The sequence below is a fragment of the Puma concolor genome, chromosome C2 (assembly GCF_028749965.1).
Source record: "Puma concolor isolate L17-30 chromosome C2, mPumCon1.1.hap2, whole genome shotgun sequence".
In the NCBI taxonomy this organism is placed as follows: Eukaryota; Metazoa; Chordata; class Mammalia; order Carnivora; family Felidae; genus Puma; species Puma concolor.
This window is the reverse complement of record NC_141675.1, coordinates 119,532,150-119,558,570: the sequence shown is the minus strand read 5'-3', so window position 1 is coordinate 119,558,570 and position 26,421 is coordinate 119,532,150. Positions and strand designations below refer to the sequence as shown.

At 38.0% G+C, this 26,421-nt stretch overlaps 2 protein-coding genes across 4 annotated transcripts in view; one reads left to right on the top strand and one right to left on the bottom strand.

The window, feature by feature from the left end:
- Window positions 1–300: 300 nt before the first annotated feature.
- CGGBP1 (CGG triplet repeat binding protein 1) lies at window positions 301–7,119 on the bottom strand. Of its 2 annotated transcripts, none has more exons than XM_025912907.2 (3): window positions 6,962–7,119; window positions 6,158–6,360; window positions 301–3,937 (listed from the first exon to the last, which is right to left on the bottom strand). In XM_025912907.2, exon 3 carries the CDS (start codon window positions 3,916–3,918, stop codon window positions 3,415–3,417), a length of 504 nt encoding a protein of 167 aa, XP_025768692.1. In that variant the 5' UTR covers window positions 3,919–3,937; window positions 6,158–6,360; window positions 6,962–7,119; the 3' UTR covers window positions 301–3,414. The 2 variants fall into 2 exon arrangements, with proteins under 2 accessions (XP_025768692.1, XP_025768693.1); XM_025912908.2 differs by lacking the exon at window positions 6,962–7,119 and adding an exon at window positions 6,513–6,704.
- Window positions 7,120–7,198: 79 nt separating this feature from the next.
- ZNF654 (zinc finger protein 654) overlaps window positions 7,199–26,421 on the top strand; it is a 97,411-nt gene continuing 78,188 nt past the window's right edge. For both annotated transcript variants that reach the window (XM_086675680.1, XM_025913503.2), the window contains exon 1: window positions 7,199–7,654. In XM_086675680.1, the coding sequence (XP_086531806.1) occupies window positions 7,466–7,654 (189 nt within the window). In that variant the 5' untranslated portion in view covers window positions 7,199–7,465. The remainder of the gene's footprint in view (window positions 7,655–26,421) is intronic.

Below are 26,421 nucleotides of genomic sequence, written 5' to 3'. Positions count from 1 at the left end.
GAATACAGTATCTTGGCTACAAGTAGAATACCACTAGGTAAGAACTGTATTTACCTTAGAAGTCTATGATAGTATGGATTGAGATAAATGAAGGTTTAGGACAGTCACTTCACTATTCACAAGTTAATCAGTGCTGACCAGAAACTAAAGCAATTTATTTTAGGCTAAGATTTTCAATCAAATTATAGGATGAATCTTCTATTTAATGAATATGTTTTAAGGTGATTTGTACTCATTTAAAGTCAGTTGGGGCAAGTCAAACCACAGAGAGCCCTCACAAAGACTAAGCACCAAATGACGAAATGTTTGTGGCTTTCGTTTTGGGCCACTTTAAATTTTATTTTGTTTAAATGTGTTTTCCATTAACATTCACATACAAATTCTTTCAGGCAAAAGTTTTAACATGGAACTTTCTGCTTGGAGATCTTGCCAACTTTTACTTACAACAGTTTTTAAGCAATGAATACTTCAGAAAAATCCCAAGCTGATACTTAATTGGTTACAATTGTAAGATGCAGAGCTTTTTCTTTAAAGTTTTCTGGTCCCCCAAAATCAGTAGGGCCAAATGCATTAACTGGAAGTAGCATTTGTTTAAAAAAAAAAAAAAAAAAAAGTCTTAAAGATGATAATGAATAAAATAACTATTTAGGCTCTCATACACAATCTTTCTAAATTTTCACCCTGTAGGAAATAATTACAATGTCTTTCAGGCTTGCTATATGCCCCACAGAATTAAAACAAAACAAAACAAAACAACAACAACAAGGAATTTAACATTTCAACAAGCTAGTAACTATTTACTGTAAGCATATAGTGAAATTCTGGAAGACATACTACCATACTTCAAGAAAACACTATTAACAGGTAAGCATGTGTTGAAGAAGGCAGTTTATAAATGAAACATTACAAATCTTATGTTTATGCATACAACTTATAAAATAGAAAAAAAACTGCTATTTTTCCAATAGTATAGCATCACACTAACACTATATAGTTAAGATTGAAAGCTTCTGTACACATGTCCATTACACCTTCACGGCAGCATACACCTTAGACATTTTCATTTGTTATCCAACATATGCCAACCATGGCTTCACGGATTTGTACCAGTTTGAGCAGGCTAAAGCAATCATTCTGCCTTACCTATTGAACTATGAGACAAAGTTAACCAGTTTCAGGGAACAAAAAGTTTCATAATCAGTAAACAAACATATTAAACCTCCACAACAGGATGGAAAATGCTTCTAAGGACATGATATAATCCTAATAGGAGGAAGAATTATGCCCCTAGATATATATATGTGGGAATAGTTAGGAGCCTGGAGAAATACATTAACACATATGGGACCTAAATGATCATCAAATCAATAATAACTACTAGAAACTCAAATGTGAATTATTGGTTTTTCTTGTGCAACATCATCCAGTTTACTGCTTAGGACTACTCAAAACTGTTCTGCCACTATGTGTTTGCTGTTAGTGCAAATTAATATTAAAATAGGGAGCAGTCTGAATCACATGGAATTTTGAAAAATTAGAATGATTGTATATCTAACCTTATTTTTGTATTCTGAAAATGCTATAAAACTCAGTTATTTTCCTAGCTTCTTATTCTACCATCTTAGTTAATTCAAAAGAAACATGGTTGCCTGCAAATTCTTTACTAGGGGAAGTAAAAGCAAAGTATATTTTGGTTATGTTTTGCTGCTGGTCTCCTCATGTATGTGCTTTAGCAATGACAGCACTACTCCAGGCATTAATTGTGCTACTTTACATAACTAAACGTGAGAAAAACTCAAATTTTGCCGAGCAATTTTTTTTTTTTCTTGGTGGCAGGCTTATTTTAAAATGAAAACAACACAAAAACTAACATAAAATCTAAAAATCAGATGGGCACTTTGACAACCCGAACTAGGAACTTAAGTCTGTAAAAGAAACTTAAGACATGGAAAGCTGTTTCTGAAAAACATAACCTTCTTATTCACTTTGGTTTTTTGTTTTTTTTTCAAATGAAGATTTGTGGTAAAATGACCTCAAAGATAACTCCAAGTCACATAGGGCATTCATGTTAGTGCTTTGTAATAGAAATATATTTCATGAGTATTTTAAACTTAAACGTTTTCAAGAAATTTAAGGTTTTTTTTAAAGCTCTAGTCCAAGTCTTCAGCTGTTTAGTTTTTAAAAAATATAATTTGGGTCTCCAATGGAGAGGATATAACTTACAGGATAAGTGAGGTTCGCAGACATCATTTCCTGAACATGGTTGACCTTTAACAGGACTGATTATTTCCTCACCCAAACAGTTATGCAGGATACTGCCAGATCTCCCACTACAAAAATCTTGCCAGTCTTTCTAGACAATTGTTTACCATCCATGTTTAAAAACCTTGCACCACCAGAGGCAAAAGCGCATAAAAGTGAAAGTAAGTTAACTCGGTTCTATTTACCTAGTCTTATAAATCATATGGAAACATTAATGTATAGAAAGTAATTTCCTTATTATCTGATCTGTCAGCCAAAAGCTAATTACTAGTCTTCTGTAAAAACAGGAAACTCAATCATAAAATGTCTATGTTTAAATAAAAATGCCAATCTTTAAATCTTTTAACATCAAGACATTGGAAAAAAAAAGCTTGCAAGTTCAAGATGATGCTTGAAATGAAAGCTATGGTTAAAAAAATTTGTTTATAGTGAGAGACTAAAATCATGTCACTGCAAAATTCCCCATGGCTTTTGGCACTGACATTAAAAGAACGATTTTAGTCTTTTGGTCACTTGAAGCTGCTACTAATACAATAAGCCTTTCAAAAGGGTGAAAAAAAGACAGTGAGGAACTGAAGGATAGATAAGGTAACTACATCATATACAAGCATAGTTTGAAATAAAGACAGTCATTTCTGCGAGGGATCTGAAGATAGAAGAACAGTTTCCCACCATCCCTTCCTTTTTGAAGAGGATCCTCTAATCAGAAATAATTCCTTTAAGTTACTGTGAGTGGTGTTGCCTGGCAGCAGCTTCAGTTTCCTAGGCTAGTGTTCAATCCAAGTAATTAAGTAATTTCACAAGGAATAATCATATATGGCAACAGGGTAAAAAAGCAGGGCAGTTCTTCCATGCACAAACATTTCAGGAGAAAAACCATCAATTTTAAAGATAACCATCAGGTTTCAGGTATCCTAGCACACTCTAAACCCTAAGTTTTGCTTTACACCATTGGTGACTAAAATTAACAGTAAGTTTTGCAGTGAGGTTTTTTTTTTGTTTTTTGTTTTTTGCCTGCAACTATATACACATTGCAAAACTATTCTGCATCACATGATTTTAAATGAAATAAATATAAAAATGAACCACACAATCAACACATAACTTTAATACTCCACATTTATCTTGATCACAATGGTGGTAACCTCCTTGTCAACAATCTTGGGAGTTGAGGAGCTGATTCTCATTCTCATATCCATCAGGCAGGTATGCTCTCCTCAGCTGGTCTGACTTAGGTATGGAGCCTCCATTCTTCACATGGCGAGACAGGAAAGCACGGACTGCTGGGTGATCAGCTTTCTCGAGTGGGATGTTGGCTTCCAGGCACATTTTCACAAAGTCCTGGATAACACTGACTTTCTCTGTTTGCGCAGTACTGTTGCACTGAAGGGATGCAGTTAGGGGCCTCTGCTTCTTTCTCACGTTCTGCTCTTCAAATTCGGCCTTCCTCTTGGTATGAGTCTTTGACTTAAGGTGGTCACTAATGGCAGACTTGCGAACATGATTCAGAACCACATTGCAAGAAGTGCAGAAGAGTTTTCCTCCATCTTCGTGCAGCTCACCTCCAAACTCAGTGACTCGATCCAGGGGAGTCACATACAAAGCAGTCTTAGAACGGTTTCGGGCAGGTGGTGCTGTCACTACAAATCTTTCCATTCTGACTCTGAATAAGGTTCTTCAGAGACAAGAGAAACAAAGATAAGTGTTATAACAACAATTCATTCAGGAAGTAATTAACAAACAAAAGACAGGTATGAGCATTTTAAGATTTAAAGATTCCAGAAAACTTAATTCAAATTAATAGACTGTGTCTATTAACTCTTAACTTACCTGAAAATATGTAAGGGAAGGCAAAACCAGAGCAAATTACTAGTAACAATCAGGTCCATTCCTTGAATTTGATGAAATTCAAATAAAGTAGAATTATGAAAAAAGAACTTCCAACTATTCCAGATGTCACTATCTTTTAGGAAAACCTGATCTGATGCCAATATTTAGGGTATCAATTATATTACTCTCATTCAACTTAGATGTGTATTGAAGTTTAAAAGAGCTTCTTTTCCCATCACAGTTTTGGGGCAACTGATTTTAGGAACACAATTGTAGGGAATTATGTGCAAAGTTTGTTCAAACAGGTGGGCCACTAAACTGGCTTATTTCCATATGAAGATGGATGTAATGTCCAAAATTGTTCGGAAAAAACAAAAAGTAAAAACCAAGAAAGAACACAGACCAGCTGCAATTAATAGCAGCAACAAGGACATTAACTTTTAAAGCCAAAATACAGACCTCAAAGTAAGTCATGTTTTAAAAAGTTTATTTATTTGAGAGAGACCGAGCACGAGTGGGGGAGGGGCAGAGAGAGTGGGAGAGCGAGAATCTCAAGCAGGCTCTGGGCTGTCAGCACAGAGCCCAACATGGGGCTCAATCCCTTGAACAGCAAGATCATGACCTGAGTTGAAATCAAGAGTCAGACACTCAACTGACTGAGCCACCCAGGTGCCCCAGTCATATTTTAATGCAAATATACCTCCACTGAGTTTTATAAAGGTGATGATCAAGATATGCAAATGCTTTTTCTAATACTTGTTTCCTCTTTTTACCATTAAAAACTAATACCTTTGTTAATTATTTATTTTACCTATTAACTAGTAAGTTAGCACAAATCTAAAAAGTTAACATAGTGCCTAGTATATGATAGGTGCTCAATCACAATTTGTTGATGGAAAGTAAATGATTATCTTTGTTATTTTTCTGAATCTTTAACTCAGGAGTGGCATGATAATTTATTAATTTATCCTAATAACAATTTTTTATGATTATTACCAAAATCATGACGTTACTTCTATGGACACTGAAAAATTGAGATACCAAACAAATGTTTTCAGTGACAACCATTTGTTCTCTGGAGCTATTCCTTCGGACTAAGCTCTTACATTAACCTATATATAACAAATTAAAATATCAGCAATAATGAAGTATTCCCTTAACCCATACTAGAGAATTCATAGCTGGGTTATATGAAATCTCTCTCAAAAGACCTCTAAATTGCTAATATGTGTTATGTATGACACCTGTGGACATAAATTCAGAAAGGTAACATTTCACAGAAATTCTGGAAAATATGATAAAGTTTAGATTTTAATAGATTTAATTGTTTTCTTTCCATTAAAAAAATTGTTTAATGCTGGACTCTCATGTGTCAAATTTTGTTAGACTACAGGTTTTCAATGGCATACAAGACAGATATGATTCCTGCCCCCCAAAATAGTAGTGAATTACTATTACACATTTTTGTACTTTAATAGTTTCTTTTTTCTTTTCTTCCCCCCCCCCCCCCCCCCAAGTAGGCTTCACATCCTGCTCAGAGCCCAACACAGGGCTTGAACTCACCACCCTGAGATCAAGAGTTCGATGTTCAACTGACTGAGCCAACCAGGCGCTCCAATGGTAGTGTTTTTACTCCTATGGCAAATCAGTCCCAACTATGATTAATGGTTCTAGGCTAGTAATGAAAAACATTAAGTATCTGTGCCCAGGAATGCTTAAATTTTTCAATGAGAAAAGTCGTCTGTCTTTAAATATTTGGATTTCAAACTTTAAAACAATAAACATGTTCATTATTCTTTGAAGCATAAAATGCTCAATCATTTGTGCTAATGTTAAAGGCCTATACATTCCAAAGACTTGTAACTTTCAAAAAGTCTGTGTTACTGCAGAGGCAAATATCCACCCAGTAGAGGATGCTCGACTTTACAGACCTGAATAACAAGTGTTTTCAACAAAAGGTAAAGATATTTTAAACGAGGAATTTAAAAAGTTAGCCAATAAAAGAGAAGCAAATTATTTACTAGATCGAAATAAAACTCGTAAGTTTTCAAGTTTAAATGTTTACCCGGTCAGTTTCCAGTTTTTTCGTCTTGATACTTAGCAGTGAATGGTCTCCAGAGCAAAACCAGAGACGATGGAAATCCTGGAACTTTCGTTTGTTCAAACCCGGAGATGCTTTCAAATCAGTTTTTCAACAAGTGGTGATGGGGAAATAGTTTCTGGGCTTGCACCCTATTTTCCCTGCGGTGCCGGGAAGTCATGCCTTTACTGTAAAACATGAAAAACAAATGGAAAGAAAAAATGGGGGAGGGGGAGGGAAGAAGGGTAGATAAAAAGACGAACAACACAGCCACCACGCAGGTGTCTTTGAAATCGCTCCCTTTAGGTAACTTCACCCAAATCCGGATCCCAACGTTTACCTCAACACCTCCACACTCCTCAACCCAGTCCTTTCTCAGTTGTCTGCCCCGCTTTGCACCTCCTCGCGCGCCCCAGGCCCGAGGGTTCGGGAGGGGGAGGGAAAGGCGGGGCGCGGGACGTTCCCGGCGTCTAGACTCCCTCCTCCCGCGCCAAGCTCAGCACGCTGGCGCCCCACAACCCTTGCCCCGCTAGCTGGGCAGGGCCGAGACCCAGCCGCCGGCCGTGGGCCCGGGAACTCGACAGCAGAGTTGGCGGCAGTCTCAGGGGAGGAGGCGGCGGGCGCCTGGCGGAGGCGTCCGCTGTCAGGCTTCCCGTCTCCTCCCTCTTCCTCCCGCCGACAACGGCGCCCCGGCCCCGCCCCCGGCTCCCGCTTCAGGACGGAAGGCCCCGGGCCCAAAGCCCGCACCAACGGCCGGGCCCACCCTCGGCCTCCCTAGTTCCTCGGTACCGTAGGATCGGGGCCGCCGATAGGGGAAGTGGACGAGACCCGGCCGGAAAGGAAAAGAGGAAGAAGAAAAAAAGGAGCCAGGGGGTGAAGGAGGAGGAAAACCCGCCGCCGCCGCCGTCGTCGTCGCCGTTGCCCGATCGAGCCCCGCGGCGGCCGCCGTGTCCCCCGCCGCGCCCCGTCCTCTTGCGCCGCCTACGGCAAAGCTCGTAGGCGGTCCCCAGCAACCGCCGAGCAGCAGTGACCAACGGACCGCAAGTCTATCAAACAGACGGCTGATTCGGCCAATGGGAGTGGAAGGGTGGGCATGTGTGTGATTGGCAACTTCCTATATCCAATGAAAACTGGGGGCGTGGGTGGGCGGAGCCGGAAGTAGAGCCAGCCGAGAGGCCCCTGTCCGGCTCGGGCGGAGGGAAGGGGGAGGGAACTAGAGGAGGAGGAGGTTAGCCGAGGCAGCTACAGCGGCGGCGGCGTAGGGGCTGGTACGCGCTGGGCGGCGAGAGCCTCATGGCGGAGGAAGAGAGCGATCAAGAGGCCGAACGCCTCGGAGAAGAGCTCGTGGCCATTGTGGAGTCCCCGCCAGGCCCTGTTGGGCTCAGAGCTGCGGGTGACGGCAGAGGTGGCGCTGGCAGCGGCAGCTGCGGTGTCGGCGGCTTTGGGATCAGCAGTCGGGATTACTGCCGACGCTTCTGTCAGGTGAGGCGCCCGTCGGCCGCCCGGACTTGTCACCCGGGTCCTGGGCCTCCCTGCTTTTCCTTGCCTTTTCGTTCTCGAATCAGGGCTGTGTCCGGTGTCCGCTCTACCAGCCCAACAAGGAGAGAGAGTGAAGCTCCCTCCTCCACCTATCCGGCTTGGGGTGGGGGGCAGGGAGCGGGACTGGGATGACCCGCGGGTTTAGGGTTGCTGAGAAAGTGAGTTTGTCAGGGGTTGGAAGGGCTGGAGAGAAGGGGGGTCAGCTGGCAGGAAAACTGTGTACTGACATGCCTCCTCTGCTCCAAACAGACCCCTTTCTGCCCGAGGGTCCCGCCTTCTTGGGTTTCCTACCCTGTTCCTTCTCACCTCATTTGGAATCTCTGGCAACATTTCCTGCCTTCCCTTCTCCGCCCCTTGCCCCCCGTATTCTCCCCTTTTTCGGAGATGGGAGGCGTGCCATCTCTCTACCGCCCCCTCTCCTGTCATCGCCATCCCTCCCCCTCTGCTAGGGTCTCCTGTCATCCCCTCACGAGATCCCACTGGGCCATTTCTCCAGTTGGTTTTAGGCGCTGACCCACTGTTAGTTACTTTTTTGGGAGGTGGGGTTAAGGCAGTGTGATTGTCATCTTTCCTTTTCTTACCCCGGTTCCCCGACACACGTAGTTTGTTTTTTAATGAGCTGTTGATAGAGAAAGTAGTTTTCCTTAAACTATTGCTCCGATTACCTCACCACCCCCTTCATGTTTTAAATTACAATGTATTTTATGTAGCCTGTAAAATACAGTGTCTAAACAGTGACGGTAAATTATTTACTTGGTCGTCTGCCACTACGATTTGATGTAGTTGAAAGTGTTTGACTGTAATCAAATATTATAGCAAGAAAGTACTTGTCTAGGGGTAAAATTTGTGTAATTTACACTCACATCTGCGCGTATTTATACTTCAAATATTTCGTTCTCATTCACCATAGTCTTGCGATTTGGATTTTTTTTTATTCCTTTAACACTCCATTCCCTTGTTTTATTTTATTATCTTACATGTATAGGGTTTGAATCATGGCTCCACCACTTCCTAGTTTTGTTACCTTGTAACCTAAGTAACCTACTGGTTACTTCATCTCTCTGTGCCTTAGTTTCCTCTTCAAATAGGAAGAGTAATTAAATGGGTGAATATGTAAAGGGTTTGGATCTTTTACATGTTAATTGAAGGTAGCTATTAATTTCATCTTGGTAACAAGTAGGAATGAAGTTAACCAGCGGTGGGCATTGTATTCGCTGAAATTTGATGTTATGCCTTCCCAGGCATTGAAAGAAAACGGATGGATTGACCTTTTCAGTTAAGTTTTTAATGCTTTAAATTGTTTTCGACTCCCTCCTCCCACCTCTATAGATAAATTGGTTTGAAGGTGGAAATTGTCTTGGGATGAAGTGTGTCAGTTTTCTTTGACATTGCTCTCTGGTGACTTTCTTGGAAGTATATGTTTGCATATGTTTTGGTATTGGCATTCACTGGATTTAGAGGCTCAGTGTCTTTACAGTACATATCTTCTTATTGTATATTTTACATGTAGAAACCATGTTATCAGTATACTTTGCATCTATGGGAATTTTAAACTTCCAAAAATTAGGTTACAGTTGATTTTTTAAATACATTCATGGGCAGAAAGGGTTTTTTTCATTTTTTTTCTATGTTTTGCTTTTTATATTTTTAATGAGTGACTTGGTTTTGGTTACATTTAGCTTTGTTGATTTAGTTGATCAGATAATTGTTAATTGCTGTAGCACTTAAAATTTTGAGGGCCAGAACATTTTTGTAGAACTTTTAACTATTCTTCTTCTGTATCTTGAAATCGTTTTTAAGAACAAATGAATAAATTTGGCCTGGGAAATACAGCATCCAAACAGTGACAGTAAATTATTTTAAGAACAAATGAAGTTGATGGTTCTATAAAAGTTCGCTGCCTCTTAAATATCCAGGAAAGTAAATTAAACAGGAAGTGCTTAACGAACCTTTATTTTATATTGCTAAATTATGAGTTAAGTTAAACTGACATACTTTCATGTTACCAACTTTTACCTGAAACCTCATTACATATTTTATAGTACTCTAGATTACCAGTAGATTTGTTCCTGGGCTCTTGTCCTATTTTCACCTTGCAGGTGAGCTTTGTAAAGTCTTTTTTTACATTAAAACTTTAAGATGGAATAAAAGATTATCTGTCTTAAATTGAATTTTATCCATTGATTAATATAATCTAGTATAGTAGTTCTGTTTCATTTGCCAGTAAAGGAAACAGTGGATCATATAATCTAATTCCCAAAGATTTTCTTTTTAAGCATTTGGTTTTCTAATATTCACTAAGGATAATATGAAGTAATTCATATTCATTAGTAGATTACTTAATCATGGGTAATCTGCAAAATGGATAATATGCACTTGGGTGGGTGTCGGTTAACATACATGAATTAGGGACACCTGGGTGGTTCAGTTGGTTGGGTGTCCAGCTTCGGCTCAGGTCATGATCTCATGGTTTGTGGGTTCGAGCCCCTTATCAGGCTCTACAGTGACAAATCAAGCCTGAAGCCTGCTTCGGATTGTGTGTGTGTGTGTGTGTGTGTGTGTGTGTGTGTGTGTGTGTGTCTCTCTGCCCCTCCTCCTCTTGTGCACGTGCTCTCTCTCTCTCTCTCTCTCAAAAATAAGTAAGCATTAAAAAATAATTTAAAAAATATATGAATTATACACAGACGTTTCTGGCATTGAAAAGAAAGGCTTCAATTTATCTTCCTCCTTTTAGAGAGAAATATGAATCAAAATTTCTTGGCAGTTAGTTGTGTGGGTGAAGGGAGAGAGGAAGGAACACTTCAAGAGAGGTTCTTGTATCTTTTACCATAGGGAGAAGTAAAACAGAAGATAGAGGTGATACAAAGTGGTGATAATTATGCCTACACTCAGTGCAGTTGATGATATACTTTTCTGTTTGAGAAGCAATACAAGTAATTGTAAAATCTCAGATTAAGGGAATAGCCCCTCAGCTTTCAGCTAGTTTTTGAGGTGATAGATTTGAGAGATTGAAAGTGTTGGTTTCCAATAGTTACCTGGTGTAGTGTTGGACTAACTGCCCCTATCACATCCTCCCTTGGCTCTTATTAGTAGACCCTGAGCAAATGCTTAAATAGAATTGGCTTGTAACTGATATTTAATTTGCTTTTAGGATGAAAGGAGGGGGAGAATAATTTTTATTGAGGGCCTGCTAACTCTTAAGGCCTTCATATTGGTTTTATTACACAAGTTACATAGTTGAAATTGAGGCTTGAACAAGTTAACTTATTTTCAGTTCTAGTAGGAGGGTGAATTGGGATTTGAACCCAGCCTTCAATTTCTATTGAAAGACAGATTGAAATCACAAATAAATCTTCAAATAATTATAAAATGAATTTTTTTTTTTTTTTTTTTTGGCAAGTGGTGCAAAGTAGTTACCGGAAGTACTCTGGGAATCATGGGTGAAAAGTTGTAAAAGTCCTCTTTAGTGTCACAGTATAAAAAATACTTCAAGAAACAGTCAGATAATTATTTCTCTGACTTGTTTGGTATTGTGAACTATTTCTCCAATGCCTGAAGGTTGTAATAATTCAGCTTACCTTGTTGGCTAGATATATTGAAATGTTTTCATCGAAAACTGTATACTAGCAAGTTAAGAACTTTCTTAGTTTAGTGCCAGAAAGAATATAGTGAGTGATAAAGAAGTATTTCTGGAAACACATTGATATGTTGACTAACATAGACTTTTAAATTGTTTTTTACTACAGTAGAGTTAATAGCCATCCCATGAGGATATCATGAGTATAAAAGGAGTGAATGAACCTGAAGTCCTCAGTACTATACCTAGCACATAGTTAAGATTAAATAGATAGAAGCTATTAATATTTCTCTCCTGCAAAATCCTCTGAAGGTTTAAGAGGGACATTAGAGATAATCTAATCTGTAAGTCACTTATAGTTTATATCCCACAATAAAATTTAGAGAAAATTTGGGAATGTTACAGTTCTAAAATTCCGTTATTTAACTAGAAGATCCTGATGAAATATTAAATGATGTGCAAAAACAACAGCATTTTCTCAGAGATTTTGTTTCCTTCAGCGGACATTTGGCAAAGACAATATTTTTGATTATCTTAATTGGGTGGTTGCTACTGGTGTATTGTGGGTAGAGGCCAGGGAGGGTGTTGAACATCTTAAAATGCACAGAGCAGCCCCAGCAACAAAGAATTATCTGGGTCAAAATATCAGTAGTGCCTAAATTGAGAAACCCCACTATACCTTTACTTTGGAACTCACTGGATACTTTACATCTGTATTACTGATACAAATGGCAAAAAAAGTATTCAGTGATCCTTAAGTAAATTTTAACAACTGTGTACTGGGCACTTGAATAGGTACCCAAGAGACAATGTAACAGATAAAAAGGATTTGCCTCATGGTTTAAACATTGTAACTTTAGAGAAATTAAAAATTTAATTGTTTTTGGAAAACATAATCTTGATTTCTTAGTCTTAATATAGAATTTACATAGTATTTATAGTTCTTTAGTAGTTTCTTAGGGTGTAAGAATACATTATTAACAATTCTTGCTATTAATTGGAATTGTTTTTAATTTACTTTTAATTTTTATAAGTGTTTTATATGTATTTATTTTAAAACATCATACAGGACTTGAATATCAGGAATTGCATTTTGCTGATAATAGAGACTTGAATACCTTAAACAGTTGTATACATTTCTTTTTTTTATGTGAAAAGTCTTGAATGGATAGTATAGGAATGATATAGTAGCTTTATGATCATTGTACCATCATTTGCTCTTTCTTATCGGTCGTCCTTGTTTTATCTCACATTTGCTTCATGACCCAAGATAGTTGCTGGAGTCCCAGTCATCACATCTGGTTCTAAGTAGCAGGAACAGGGGTAAACCAAACATATATTGCCCAAATCCTACTCAGTGACTTTCATTTTCATCTTGTTAGGTATCTCCATCTGGAAAAAATGCTAGGAATTTTCTTTTCTTTTCTTTTTTTTTTTTTTTTGTATCATTTTTCCTGATAAACACAGGTCTGTGATTTTGTTAGCAAGAAAGAAAACAAGAATAGGTATTAGAGAGGCAACCAGTCCCCTCCCCCCCCCCCCCCCCCCGGTTTATCATAAAAAGCAGCATATACTGTCCCTTTCTTAACCCACACATTTCCCAAAGGCAATCAGTTGCAACTCTTTTATAGCTCTTATGATCTTTACCTCCATGTTTATATATTTTTTTCCTAGTTGTAGATAGGATCAGTTAGCCAGCCTACTTGATGGAGGAGATGGGGAGTACCTTACCATCTCACTGTTCAGTTTGTACACTTTGAATTTACCACTCCTCCCCTTTTCTCTATATCCACTTCCCTACCCTCTAACCCCTTCCTCCTCTGCCTTATTACTTTTAAGTCTCTTATAGTTTAGCCTTTCCAGAGAATCTGGAGTTTACATTGATTTAGTAGAGGAAGGGATCTTGGGGAGACTCCATGGGTCTGTTTTTCATTCTACTTTCACCTCCACTTTTAGAGATATGTGGTGTTTGATATTCCTGAGATTTTCTGGTGTTCTTTAGTACAAATTAGCTTGTTCCCAAATTTCCTTCCCCCTTTCTAAATAATAGCTATCTAAATCTTGTCATCTCTCCCTTTTCATTGTTTTTTTCCTTGTGAGTTAAGCTCTTTTGAAACAAAAATATTTTTACTGTTATTTCAGTGGAGTTTTCAAATGGGAGCAGAAATAAATGTGTGTTCAATCTGCCACATTTAACTAGAAGTCTCAAATTAGTTTTTCAGCTCAGCAAAGAATAATAGACATGATGAAAAGGAAAAGAACTGAAACTAATTCATAGTGATTTATTTACTTTTGAAAAAGAGTATCCTACTTCCTGATATACTCTGTAGTGAATATTCAGAGCTAGAAAAAATTTCATCACACAAATTTACTTTGTTCCTTTTGGCAAAATAATTTTTTTATTACTAAATTGCAAATTAAAATTTTAGCTTTTCAAAGATAGTTTTCAAAATTTGACACATTTGGGATATTTCCAGTGTTCATAAAGGGTGAATTCCATAGAAACACATTAATTTATTATAATTAGTATTATATTAATATATTACATTATGTACATTATATTACATTAATATCATTATAACATTATAATATATAACTTAGGGTTATAGGTTAGTTGATTAGTTGATCTCAGTTAGTTGTTGTTGCTATTGTTGTTTAATGTGTTTTAGGTTGGTTTTCAGAATTGAATGGTACTAATTTTTCCTTATGACATTACAATATTGAAAATAACCTTAATGAGCAGTTAGGGGAGTGTTACATATAGTAGAATCCTATGTCCTCCCAACAGTCATGTTTTTAAAGAATATTTATTCATATGAAAACTGTTCGTTGTATAATAACTACTGAAAAAAACACAGGAAGCAGGTAATGTCACTTCTGTATATAAAAAAGACTGAAAAAGAAATATATCAAATTGTTAATGGTGGATAACTTCTTAGTGATAAGTTTATAGCTGAATTTGATTATTTTCTTTACACTTATTTATTTTTTATATTTTCTTAGTTAAACCAACTACCTTTATAATCAGAGGAAAAATAAAGTATAAAAAACACATTTTGGGGCTCCTGGATGACTCCGTTACTCTCCGACTCTTTTTTTTTTTTAATTTTTTTTTCAACGTTTTTATTTATTTATGGGACAGACAGAGACAGAGCATGAACGGGGGAGGGGCAGAGAGAGAGGGAGACACAGAATCGGAAACAGGCTCCAGGCTCCGAGCCACCAGCCCAGAGCCGGATGCGGGGCTCGAACTCCCGGACCGTGAGATCGTGACCTGGCTGAAGTCGGACGCTTAACCGACTGTGCCACCCAGGCGCCCCATTCTCTCCGACTCTTGATTTCAGTTTAGGTCGTGTTCTCACAGTCTGTGAGATCAAGCCTTACATTGGGCGCTGTGCTGAGTGTGGAGCCTGCTTGGGATTCTCTCTCTCCCTCTGTCTCTGTCCCTCCTCTGCTCATGCTGTTGTTCTCTCCCAAAATAAATAAATGAACATTAAAAAGTCCACATTTTATTTTTTTCTCTTTCTACCTCTGTATCTTATTTTCTGTAAATAAATGCACTAAATGCCAGATTAATTAAGTATAATGAAATTTAACTCCTTGGTTCCTAAAAGTACGTGCATTTTTTTTTTTTTAATTTTTTTTTTTCAACGTTTATTTATTTTTGGGACAGAGAGAGACAGAGCATGAACGGGGGAGGGGCAGAGAGAGGGAGACACAGAATCGGAAACAGGCTCCAGGCTCTGAGCCATCAGCCCAGAGCCCGACGTGGGGCTCGAACTCACGGACCGTGAGATCGTGACCTGGCTGAAGTCGGACGCTTAACCGACTGCGCCACCCAGGAGCCCCAGTACGTGCATTTTTTAAAAAATGAATTGGTTAAGTGAACTTATGAAGGTCATTTTAGGTAAACCAATGAGACCCTAAATTTAAATAACTTCTTTATACACAGTCTTACAGTGAAAGTATGTCTATACTGCTTTCTAATAACCATCATCAGTCATACTGGCTTCAAAAAATTGATCTCCATTTTAATTTTGTAGATAAAATGGTAGAAGAAAATATTTTTAAATGAAGTTTATTGCTTTTAAGTTTTTTAATGATACCATCATTTTGCAGTTCTGCCAAACAGAAGTGAGGTACCAGTTGTACTATTATTGTTGGCACTGAATCTTTGTTTTCCTGCCAAAAAGTGCTAAACTATACCTTAGCAATTACAAACAAAAGCAAAAAGAATTTTAAATTAAATTTAATAAAACTATGGCAAAATCTGTGTCTGGAAAGTTATTTGAAAAAACCAATGTGATCAGTAAAATATGGTGAATTGGTATACCATTTTAAATGTATACTAATATGTAATGGTAAGGGATATTAGGACATTTGAAATCTGAGGTAATTTATTTAACTAAATACAGATCCTACTTATGTTATAAGTCATTTATGGTAGTACCTGCTCTACACTGGAGAGTATTTTTAAGTTCCGTAATTTCTAATACATCTGGTACTAGATAGGTAACCTTTAGCTTTCATGTAATATGTATCACATTGATTCCTTAGCTCCCTATTTCTCTGACAGGTCAGTTCATTGTTTCACCAGTGTACTCTATTCAGTATGGATCTGTTCCCTAGTGTGAGACCCAATCAATGTCACCTGGTTAGAGCCATGGTGGAATACTGGTGGCAAACTAAACATGAGAGGAGGTCAGTCTGTATAATTCGTTACATAAGACCTTAAAGTCCGGTACACTGACACTCTGTGCAAGCACTCAGTACACTCAACTCTCCAAAGCAGTGGTGAATATGAAAATAGCTAAAAGGCTTTCCTTTTAGGCTGTAGGGAAAAGAGTCATTGATATTATAGTCGAAGCTTGTCTGTTATAGAAGTCACTGGATATATAGTAGTAAGCAAACAGTCATTGTCCATGTTTTTGTGTACAGTTATCACTTTGATAAGTTCTATGAAGTACGGGTATTCAATCCTATAAAGCAGAGGCCTACAAGAGACTTGCCTATTTTTGGATTCTTGGGCAAGTTGAAGTCTGCTGAGACTCTTTGTTTTGTTTAGTTTGAACATGTTGAATTTAAAATGCCTTTTCTCATCGAATGAGAGATCTTAAAGATACCTGGATTTACAGAATCCAGAGTGCAGAAATGAGGTCTGGTCATCTTAGCAGTGTGAATGGATGGCATTTGAAGCCATGTGTATGTATAAGCTAACATAAGGAGATAATATGGAGTGGGAAAAGAAGGGGACTTAGAAATGAATCTTCAGTGACTACACAGTACAGTTGCCTGGTAGAAAAGATTGAGTCTTCAAATGAAGTCTGAGAAAGATTAAAGAGGTTGGAGAAAACCAAGTAACTATGGTATCACAGAAATCAAGGGTAGAGAATGTTTCAGGATAGAGTGAATGGTGCTTGACATTGAAAGCCATTGAGATCCAACCATTGAGTTAACATGGAGGTCTTTGGTGACTTTAAGCAGAGCTGTTTTGATGTAGTGATGGAAGTAGGAATCAGACTGGAGTAGTTTGAGGAGTGAGAGGCAAAGAAAGAGAGACAGTAAGTATAGATAACTTTTAAAGGAGAAGAAAAGATAGGTAGAAGGTGGAGAGCTTACAGATTAAAGCTGAGGATTTAAAAAAATAAACGTGAGAATTTGGCATGTTTAAAATCTGATAAAAATGATTAATTTGAAAGGCAGAGGTAAATCTACAAAAGAAAGAAGGGATAATCTATAAAATAAGATTCCAAAAAGAGAAGGAAAGATAAGATTCAAAACACAAATGTAGGGGTTGCTTTATATAGAATTTTGGGGTAGCAGGAAAGTTCATCTGTTTAGAGTACGTGGCGCTGGTTGGAGATTTAATGTGAATGGAGTTCCAAAGCGGTAGCTTCTTAGAGATATGGGTAGAATTTACTGACCTACAGAACCATTTGAGTTTGCTGATTATGAATGTAGAGTAACCACTAGTCTGTACTTTTGTTCAGCATTGCTTACCTGGGTAGGTGAAGGCATGGAGAACATGAGTAGTTATATTCATTCAGGGTTAAGTGATATTTTATAATAGATCAGTTAATTAACTTTGAGAAAGCGGGAGACAGGCTCATTTTCTGGCTCCATTTGTGGTAAAACATGGTACAGAGACATGAAAAGAGGAAAGAGAGAGGGAAGAGAAGTAGTTATGTCTGTACAGTAGCCCCCTTTATCTGCAGTTTTGTTTTGCGATTTCAGTTACCTGAGGTTAGCTGTGGTCCTGAAGCAGATGCTCCTTCTTTTGGTATACTGTCAAAAGGTCATTAGTAGCCTAACACTATGTTACATTATGTCATTTACCTCACTTCATCTCATGATGTAGGCATTTTATCATATCACATCATCATTAGAAGGGTGAGCACACTACAATAAGATATTTTTGAGAGAGAGAACGAGAGATCACATTCTCATAACTTTTGTTACAGGGAATTGTTATAATTGTTCTACATTATAATTAGTTATTGTTGTTAATGTCTTACTGTGCCTAACTATGAATTAAACTTTATCTTAAGAGGGGAGCCTGGGTGGGTCAGTTGGTTAAGCCTCTGTCTTAAGCTCCGATCATGATCTCACGGTTTGTGAGTTGGAGCCCTGCATCAGGCTCTGTGCTGACAGCTTGGAGCCTGCAGCCTGCTTCTGATTCTGTGTCTCCCTCTCCTGCCCCTCCCTGGCTCATGCTCTGTCTCTCTCTTTTTCAAAAATAAATAAACATTAAAAATAAAAAAAAAAACTTTATCATAGATATTTATGTATAGGAAGAAACATAGTATTTATAGGGTTTGTTGTACTATATGTGGTTTCAAGTATCTACTGGGTATCTTGGAATGTATCTCCCAAGGATAAGGTGGAGGGACTACTGTAGATATGAATAGGTGCACAGTGTTGCTGTATATACCACAAAAATTTGTGTGGGTATATATATATGTATATATATGGGTATATATAATGTCCCTATGAAATGTGTACACAGTTTTTAAATTTTTACTTATTTTTAAAATTTATTATTATTTTTAAGTTTATTTAGTTTGAGAGAGAGGATGGGTGTGTGCATGCATGAAGGAGGAACAGAGAAAGAGGGAGAGAGAGAATCCCAAGCAGGCTCCCCTCTCACAGCACAGAGTCCAACACGGGGCACAATCTCAGCAACCATGAGATCATGACTTGAGCTGAAGCCAAGAGTCAGACGCTTAGCTGACTGAGCCACCTAGGAGACCCTTATTTTTATTTTTTAAAATATATTTAAAAAAATATTTTATTTTAGAGAGAGAGTGTGAGCAGGGGAGAGGGCAGAGGTGGGGAGAAAGAGAATCTTAAGCAGGCTCCATGCTCAATGCAGAGCCCAACATGGGGCTCCATCCCATGACCCTGGGATCATGACTTGAGCTGAAATCAAGAGTCAGAACCTCAACTGAATGAGTCACCAGGTGCCCCTACATAATTTGTTTGTCTGTTTAGGGAGAGAGAGAGTGATAGTGTGAGAGTGAGCAGGGGAGGGGCAGAGTGAGTGAGCAAGAGAGAGAAGGAGACAGGGAGGGAAGGAGAATGTCAAGCAGGCTCCAAGTTGTCAGCGCAGAGCCCAATGTGGGGTTCCATCTCATGCCTGTGAGATCAGGATCTGAAATGATAGCAAGAGTCAGAGGCTTAACTGACTGAGTCACCCAGGTGCTACCTTACACGGTTTATTAATATATATTTCTATAACTAGAGTTTACTAAAATTAACCATTGTCTATTTTAAAGTTGAAATGTTCTAAATACTCATTAATCACTATCATCACTGATGTGTGTGTATTTTTAATACCTGAATGATTTATTTTATTGGAATGCTCTCTATATGTATACATAAGTCATATATTGAGTGTTATCCAAGTATTAGATACTGTGATAAGTCATTTTACTTGTTTTTTTTTTAATCACTTAATCCACTACCCTACAGATTATTTGCCATTGTTCCTTTTACAGATCAGGAAACTAAGACCAAGAGATATTAAATGGCTTGACTAAGTCACTGTGTATAACTAGTATGTGGTCATTGGATTCGAATCTGGCCAGCCTGTCAAGAGCCTGTGTACTTAGTTATTTCAGTATACGCATACATTATATTGTACCTAGGAATATGCATTTGGTATTTATTGTAGCATATGTATTTGGTAAAGCAGTTATGGACTGAGTAGAAATAGTGATTCAAAAAGACTCAAGGCAGCAGAAACTAAAGATGTTCATGAATGTAAAAGAGAGAGAGAAAAAAAAAATCAAACTTAAGCTATCAGAAGCTTTCTTTAAGAAGTGATTCTTGGAGGCTCAATTGATTAAGCTCTTGACTTCAGCCCAGGTTATGATCTTACATTTTCATGAAATCCAGCCCCACATCGGGGCTCTGTGCTGACAGCATGGAGCCTTCTTGGGATTCTCCCTTTTTTCTCTGTGCCTCCCCTGTTCACACTCTGTCTCTCTCAAAATAAATAAATAAACTGAAAAAAATAAAAGTGATTCTCAACCTTTTTAGATTTTCCTCCCAGCCCACCTAAATGGGATATACCTCTCTTAGAAGCAGTGGCTCATTATAGTGTTTATTCTTAAAATGCAAGTTATGATGATTACAAACCAGTAGAAGTTATTTTGTGTTACTGTGTTTTGAAGGCAGGAGAGTATGGAATATGTTTTAGATATTTATCTTAAATGATTAATTTTTAAAAAGTATGTATTTAGGGGAGAGTGCAAGTGGGGGAGGGGCAGAGAGAAGGGGACAGAGGATCCGAAGCAGGCTCTACGCTGATAGGCTGAAAGCAGCAAACCCATGCAGGGCTCGAACTCCCAAACCCAACTGTGAGATCATGACCTGAACTGAAGTCGGACGCTCAACCCACTGAGCCACCCAGGTGCCCCATAAATGATTAAATTTTAAGGTTTCTTACTCTCCATATTACTTACATAGAACCTTAAGTATGTGGAAATCTTACTAATCCAGGGTACAGTGGATATTCGTTTTCAGATTTTGTTATCTATCCTTTTACCATGATTTGAAACTTGCCCAAAGGTTTCTCAGGTAAAAGTAAAGTCTGAAATTTAGATTCCATGCTCATGAAGGAGTAGTGAAACAGATAACATTTTCAGCTGGTGGGAGTAAATATCATCACAACCATTCTCATCAAAATATATTACAAACATTAAAAATAACTTTTACTTTTTGGCTTAGTAATTTTCCTTAATGCATTCATTTTTGAGGAAATATAAATTTGGATGTAAAGCTATTCATCATAGCATTAATTATAACTAAAGAAAGGAATGAATTGGGGCGCCTGGGTGGCGCAGTCGGTTAAGCGTCCGACTTCAGGCAGGTCACGATCTCGCGGTCCGTGAGTTCGAGCCCCACGTCGGGCTCTGGGCTGATGGCTCGGAGCCTGGAGCCTGTTTCCGATTCTGTGTCTCCCTCTCTCTCTGCCCCTCCCCCGTTCATGCTCTGTCTCTCTCTGTCCCAAAAATAAATAAACGTTGAAAAAAAATTAAAAAAAAAAAAAAAAAAAGAAAGGAATGAATTGAAAATGGAACAGCAAGCAGAACATTTAAAATCGTTGAAAACTTTTCAAACCTTTGTAAACTAAAATATTATTCAGGCTTAATAAATGATGTGTTTGATGATTATGTAATGACTTAGGAAGATAGAATAAAAACTAGGTGGAAAAATTGGCATCAGGATTACACAGTTTGAATGTAGGCTGGTGCAGTCTTCACTGTGCTCACATGTGGACTGTAGAGAAGGAAAGTGTGGTGAAGATAAATCACATGAGCTGCTTCATTAGAAATAGAATTTTTTTTGATGATCATATATATGAGCCATTCATATACTCCAGAAAGTCTATGAACTCTGAAATTATTTGCAAAAAGTTGTATTTGCCATTTCTTTGGTAGCAGGTCTAAATTTCTTTTTTTTTTTTTTTCCTCCAGATCCTCTTAAGAATTTCAAAAACTTTCTAAAAAAAGCAAAAAACCCAACAACAATCCAAACATGCTGAAAGGTTATGAACTTTTGCTATAAGCCATTGTGACACATGCAGTGTTGCCTGTTTTTATAAATAAAACTTTATTGGAGTATGTGCCTTCATTTCTACATTTTCTGTGAGTACTTTTATGATACAACAGCAGGATTGACTGGTTGGGATTAGAGAATGTATATGGTCCATAAGCTGCTTTTTGGCTCTTTAAGAAAAACTATGTCAGCCCCTGTCCTAGATTCTCATTTATTCTTTGCAACAACCCTGTGAGATAGGTACTATTTTTGTCTTCATTTTATGAATAGTGCAGCTGAGACTCAGAGAGGTTAAGCAACTAACCCCAAGTCACACAGCTTGAAGGGAAATATACCAAGATGTTAACAGTGGTTATATGTGGGCAGTACAATGATGGATGATGTTTTCATATATTATCCAAATTTATTACAGTGAGCATACATAACTTATAATCAAGAGGGGAGAAAGTTCTAAAAAAGAAATTAGGTAGAACTAAGTTATAAGAATCTTAAAACTCATTCTTTTTCATTACTTTGATTTCCTATGTGTCATCCAGTGTTTGTATACTTAGAGTGGATATGCAATTTTTGCTTCCCTTCTAGGCACTTAACTCTTACTATGCAGCCCCTTCTTAATTCTTCTTGATTTTATGAAAAAAATAAATTCTTGTTTTTAGTTTCTTAATTTTCTGTATTAACTAAAGTTATTTTGTTCTTAAAGTCTTGATATACTTTGTTCTCTTTTATATTCTGAAGTTACCTTCAACTGCTGAGTACTCATAACTTAATAGGTGCTTATAAAATGCATAACGTGTCTGTCCAATAGTATATAACTTACTTTTTCTTTATATCAATTGAATTCTCTTTATTTTAGGCATAGATCTAGATATGTAAAGTGCCATGAAAGTGTTGTAGAAAGTATTCCTAAAAGAAAAAATTGGCTGTGACTGTGAAAAGCTTCATCCTACTGATTTTAGGGGATTTAGGGAGGAAAAGGTCATAACCCCTGCCTTCAAGGAACTGAATCATCTGGTAAGGGAGAAAAGACGTATCTGACTACTGCATGTACTGTTATGACCTTGATTCAAACCACAGTCATCTTTTCCCTGGATTATTTTATCTCCCTGCTTCTACTTTTTCTGTTTGTTCTCCACACAGCCAAAGTGATCCTTTTCAAGATGTGAGAGTGAGATCTCTTCTAAACTTTCCATGCTTTTCTATCAGAATCAAACCCCAAATTCTTACCGTGGACTATAGTGCTTCATGATCAGGCCCTTGTCTAGCTCTTTGACTAGTCTCATAAGACTCTTTGCCTCCACTAGTTACCTTCAGCTACACTAGCATTTTTGCCCTTCCTTCAGCTTGAATAAGTATGCTCCTGCCCTTGGCCTTTGCATTTAGCTTTTGTTTCATTGGCTAGAGACACTTTTTATTTGGATATGAATATGGTTTTCTCTAAGACCCTGTTCAGTGTCCTTTATAAGAGAGATGGAGGCCTTCCCTGAACACCCCAGATAAAGTGTAAAGTAGCATCCCACTTCTGGCATTCTTTTTCCTTTACTTTGTGTTTTATTTTCCAGGGAATTTAACACTATCTAACATACATTTGTTTACCAATTTTCCTTCCACTAAACACGAGAGTATTAGGATACTTGGTACACAGTAGGCACTCAGTAAGTTTAGAATAAATGAATGAGTAAATAAAAATAAACCTGAAACAGGGAAATGGTGGTTAGTGCAATAAACACTATGTATGTTAAGTCCTCTACAAGTTCATGTGGAGAAATGACTTCTAATAGTCATCATTTGGGAAAGTTTTAGTGAATAACATTTGAACTGAGTCTCAGTACTGAAAATTGTTAGTATTGGGGTGGCTCAGTTGTGCGTCTGACTCTTGGTTTTGGCTCAGGTGATGATCCCAGGGTCGTGTGATCGAGCCCCAAATTGGGCTGCGAGCCGAACGTGAGTCTGCTTAAGAGTCTCTCTCTCTCCCCGGGCACCTGGGTGGCTCAGTTGGTTTAGCGCCTGACTTTGACTCAGGTCATGATCTTACTGTCTGACAGTCCGAGCCCTGTGTCAGCTCTGTGCTGACAGCTCAGAGCCTGGGGCCTGCTTCAAATTGACTAGCACCCTCTCTCTCTGCTCTTCCCCCCGCTTGCTCGCTCTCTCTCTCTCTCTCTCTGTCAAAAATAAACATTAAAAAAAAAAAAAAAAGATTCTCTCCCATCCTCTTCCCCTTTCCCCTGCTGGTGCACTCTCTCTCTTTCCAAAATAAGAAAAAAAAAAGAAAGAATAAAAAATAAAGATAAATAAAAAGAATTGTTAGTATTAAATGTAGACATGAAAAAGGAAGTGGTATGAGTAGGAGAAATTATAAGTAGAGCAGATAATTTGTGAAAAGTAGATTTATGAATGGGGTAGTTAATTATGTGTAGAGCTGTAGTTCTTAAAAGTGTGATTTCTCAGACCAACAGGAATGTGAACACTATTAGCAATGCAAATTCTCGGCCCCACCCAGACCTACAGAATCTTGAAATTTGGGCTGGGGTGCAGCAGTCTGTGTTTTTCACAAGCCTTCCAGATGATTCTGATGCATACTAAAGTTTGAGAACCACTAGACCAGAACATGACATTCAGAAAAGTATTGATACATATTAATATTGGAAAAATGGATTGGGCTAGATCTTGGTTTAGGAATTTGAATTTTGTAGGAAGATCTGTAGGTTTAAGGGCAAAACAGTACATTATAAACCTTAAAATACTGTTTTAAAACACTTGCAAAGGTAATGAATCAAAGCCTAGACAAAAGGAAGCTAGTGGAGTATTTCGGAAAAGGAGTAATTAAGTGCCCGACTGGATAGTGGCAATGAAAATGGAGAGACAGAACAGTTTCAGAAAATACGGAAATAAAGAATTTAGCATGTGGTTAAATGTGGAGACAGGAACAAAGAATTTTATGAATTTGCATTGGGTTTCTAGTTGAAATGTCTGGAATATGATGAATGAAAGGAATGAAAGGAATATGATGGATACTAACAGTAAATGGTAGAGGAGCAATTAAGGGATCTCAAGGAACAGTAAAGTTTGAGTTTTGGGTTTGAAGAGATAGTGCATTCTAAAAAAAGGAACAGAAATTGTTAATCACTAGTCACAATGGACATTTTTATTAATGTTCAGGATACACATTCCCATTTAAAAACAATGCATTTTGGGGCGCCTGGGTGGCGCAGTCGGTTAAGCGTCCGACTTCAGCCAGGTCACGATCTCGCGGTCCGTGAGTTCGAGCCCCGCGTCGGGCTCTGGGCTGATGGCTCAGAGCCTGGAGCCTGTTTCCGATTCTGTGTCTCCCTCTCTCTCTGCCCCTCCCCTGTTCATGCTCTGTCTCTCTCTGTCCCAAAAATAAATAAAAACGTTGAAAAAAAAAATTTTTAAAACAATGCATTTTTAGGTAACCAATGATACAGATGATACAGAACTCATAATTTCTTTTCTCTTTTTAGCAATACTTCAGTACTTGTAATAAAGGTTTTTTAATAGAGGAGACTTCTGTATTTGAGAGTTAACTTACCTATGTATGTTTTTAAATTTAAAATTTCAGGTTTTAATGTCAACAAAAATAATAATGTATCAAATTGATCAAATGAATTGTCTCCAATTATCAAGTTCACAAAGAGAAATTAAATTCTAGAGTCCAAAGAGGGTAGGATCCCAAAATCTTCCTTTCCCAGAGTATTGCTTAGTCAGAGCAAATGGCTCTCTATGGTTAGAGCTGGGGCGGTTTTCAGGAGCTACAGCTTGGATTGTCTTCCTTTGATTGCGAGTGGCTTTTTTCACACCTCCCAATTTCTCTTGTGTATTAACTTTTTAAAGAATCCAGAAGGTCAGCAGGGCAAAAATTTATTACTCTACCCAATCTAACACCCATTACATTTACAACAGTTATTCTTTTAACTTAGAACATAGTCCAGTTGACTCTCATTACTTTTGCCAGTAGGCTTTGGTGCTATCACAGGGAAGATGGGTACACAGAAAACAGGGTATCAAGTCAATTTTGGTTTCAAATCACTAGGGTGCCAGTTAGTTCTGCCAACTGCCAGAGTCTGTAATTTGTACCTAAGTTTTACTAGGAAAATTCATCAAGTGGTAATAGTGCCGCTGTACGTTTACCATATTTTGGGTGGCAGTGAGAGACTTAATCTAAACATTTCTACTTCCTGCCTTGCAAAGTTTGCAAATTCTGTGGATAGCAGCATTGGGCACTAGGTTGTACTTAAAGTTTCTCCTTTAGATTTTTTTCATATTAAAAGCTTTTAATTTCCATTACTTCTGTGTAGTCGTGGTACTCCTGTGCTGTAATCAGTGTGCGTTCTGTTTGGTGGCACAGCTTCTATACCGTCTTGTAAATAGTGTGTCACTTACTTGTGTGCAAAGCACCATCTCCACAAAGCCCCAGCCCTGCAATCTCCAGAGCCCCAGAGTTCTATCCTTGTGTCTGGATTTCTTTGTCCCCAACCTTGTGCCAAGACATTTTTAGTCTTGTGCTACCTTGGCTGTTGCCATTTTCCCTGAAATTCTTAGGCTTCTTGAGCTAAAACCGTAAAAGCATTCCTGTTGTGCCCCATATTTGTATTATTTGGATGATAATCATAAACAGGTACCTGAAATGAAGCTGCTTTGATGTTTCTGATGACTGTGCTCATAGGAGCCCAGTGAAGACAGTATCTCTTTTTTGCCACTTGCTCCTCTAGACCTTTTCTTTACTCTGCCTTTTAACTGTTCTGGGCCTTGTATAATTTGTTCTACTTCACTGGCAGTGTAAACATTCTCTTTTGTCACATTCCTTTCAGCAATAGTATGTTACACCATTTTAGATAAACATAGCTGTTTTTTGTTTTTGTTTACATTTTAGCCTCTTCTTATGTTAGCCTCTCTTGTCTTCCTTTTCCTTTCTCTTTGCCTTTGGGCCCAGGTGTTAATATTCTGTAGTTACCTCTTGTAAGGTCTCCCATAATGTAACAGATGAAAAGTCAAGGAATTCTGAGTTCATTAAAAAGCATTCATTATCAGACAGATTTTGCCCCCTCTCATCTCC

Bases quoted from the DNA above. Each gene is read 5' to 3' on its own strand.
- CGGBP1 (XM_025912907.2), bottom strand. From the start codon at position 3,918: ATGGAAAGATTTGTAGTGACAGCACCACCTGCCCGAAACCGTTCTAAG.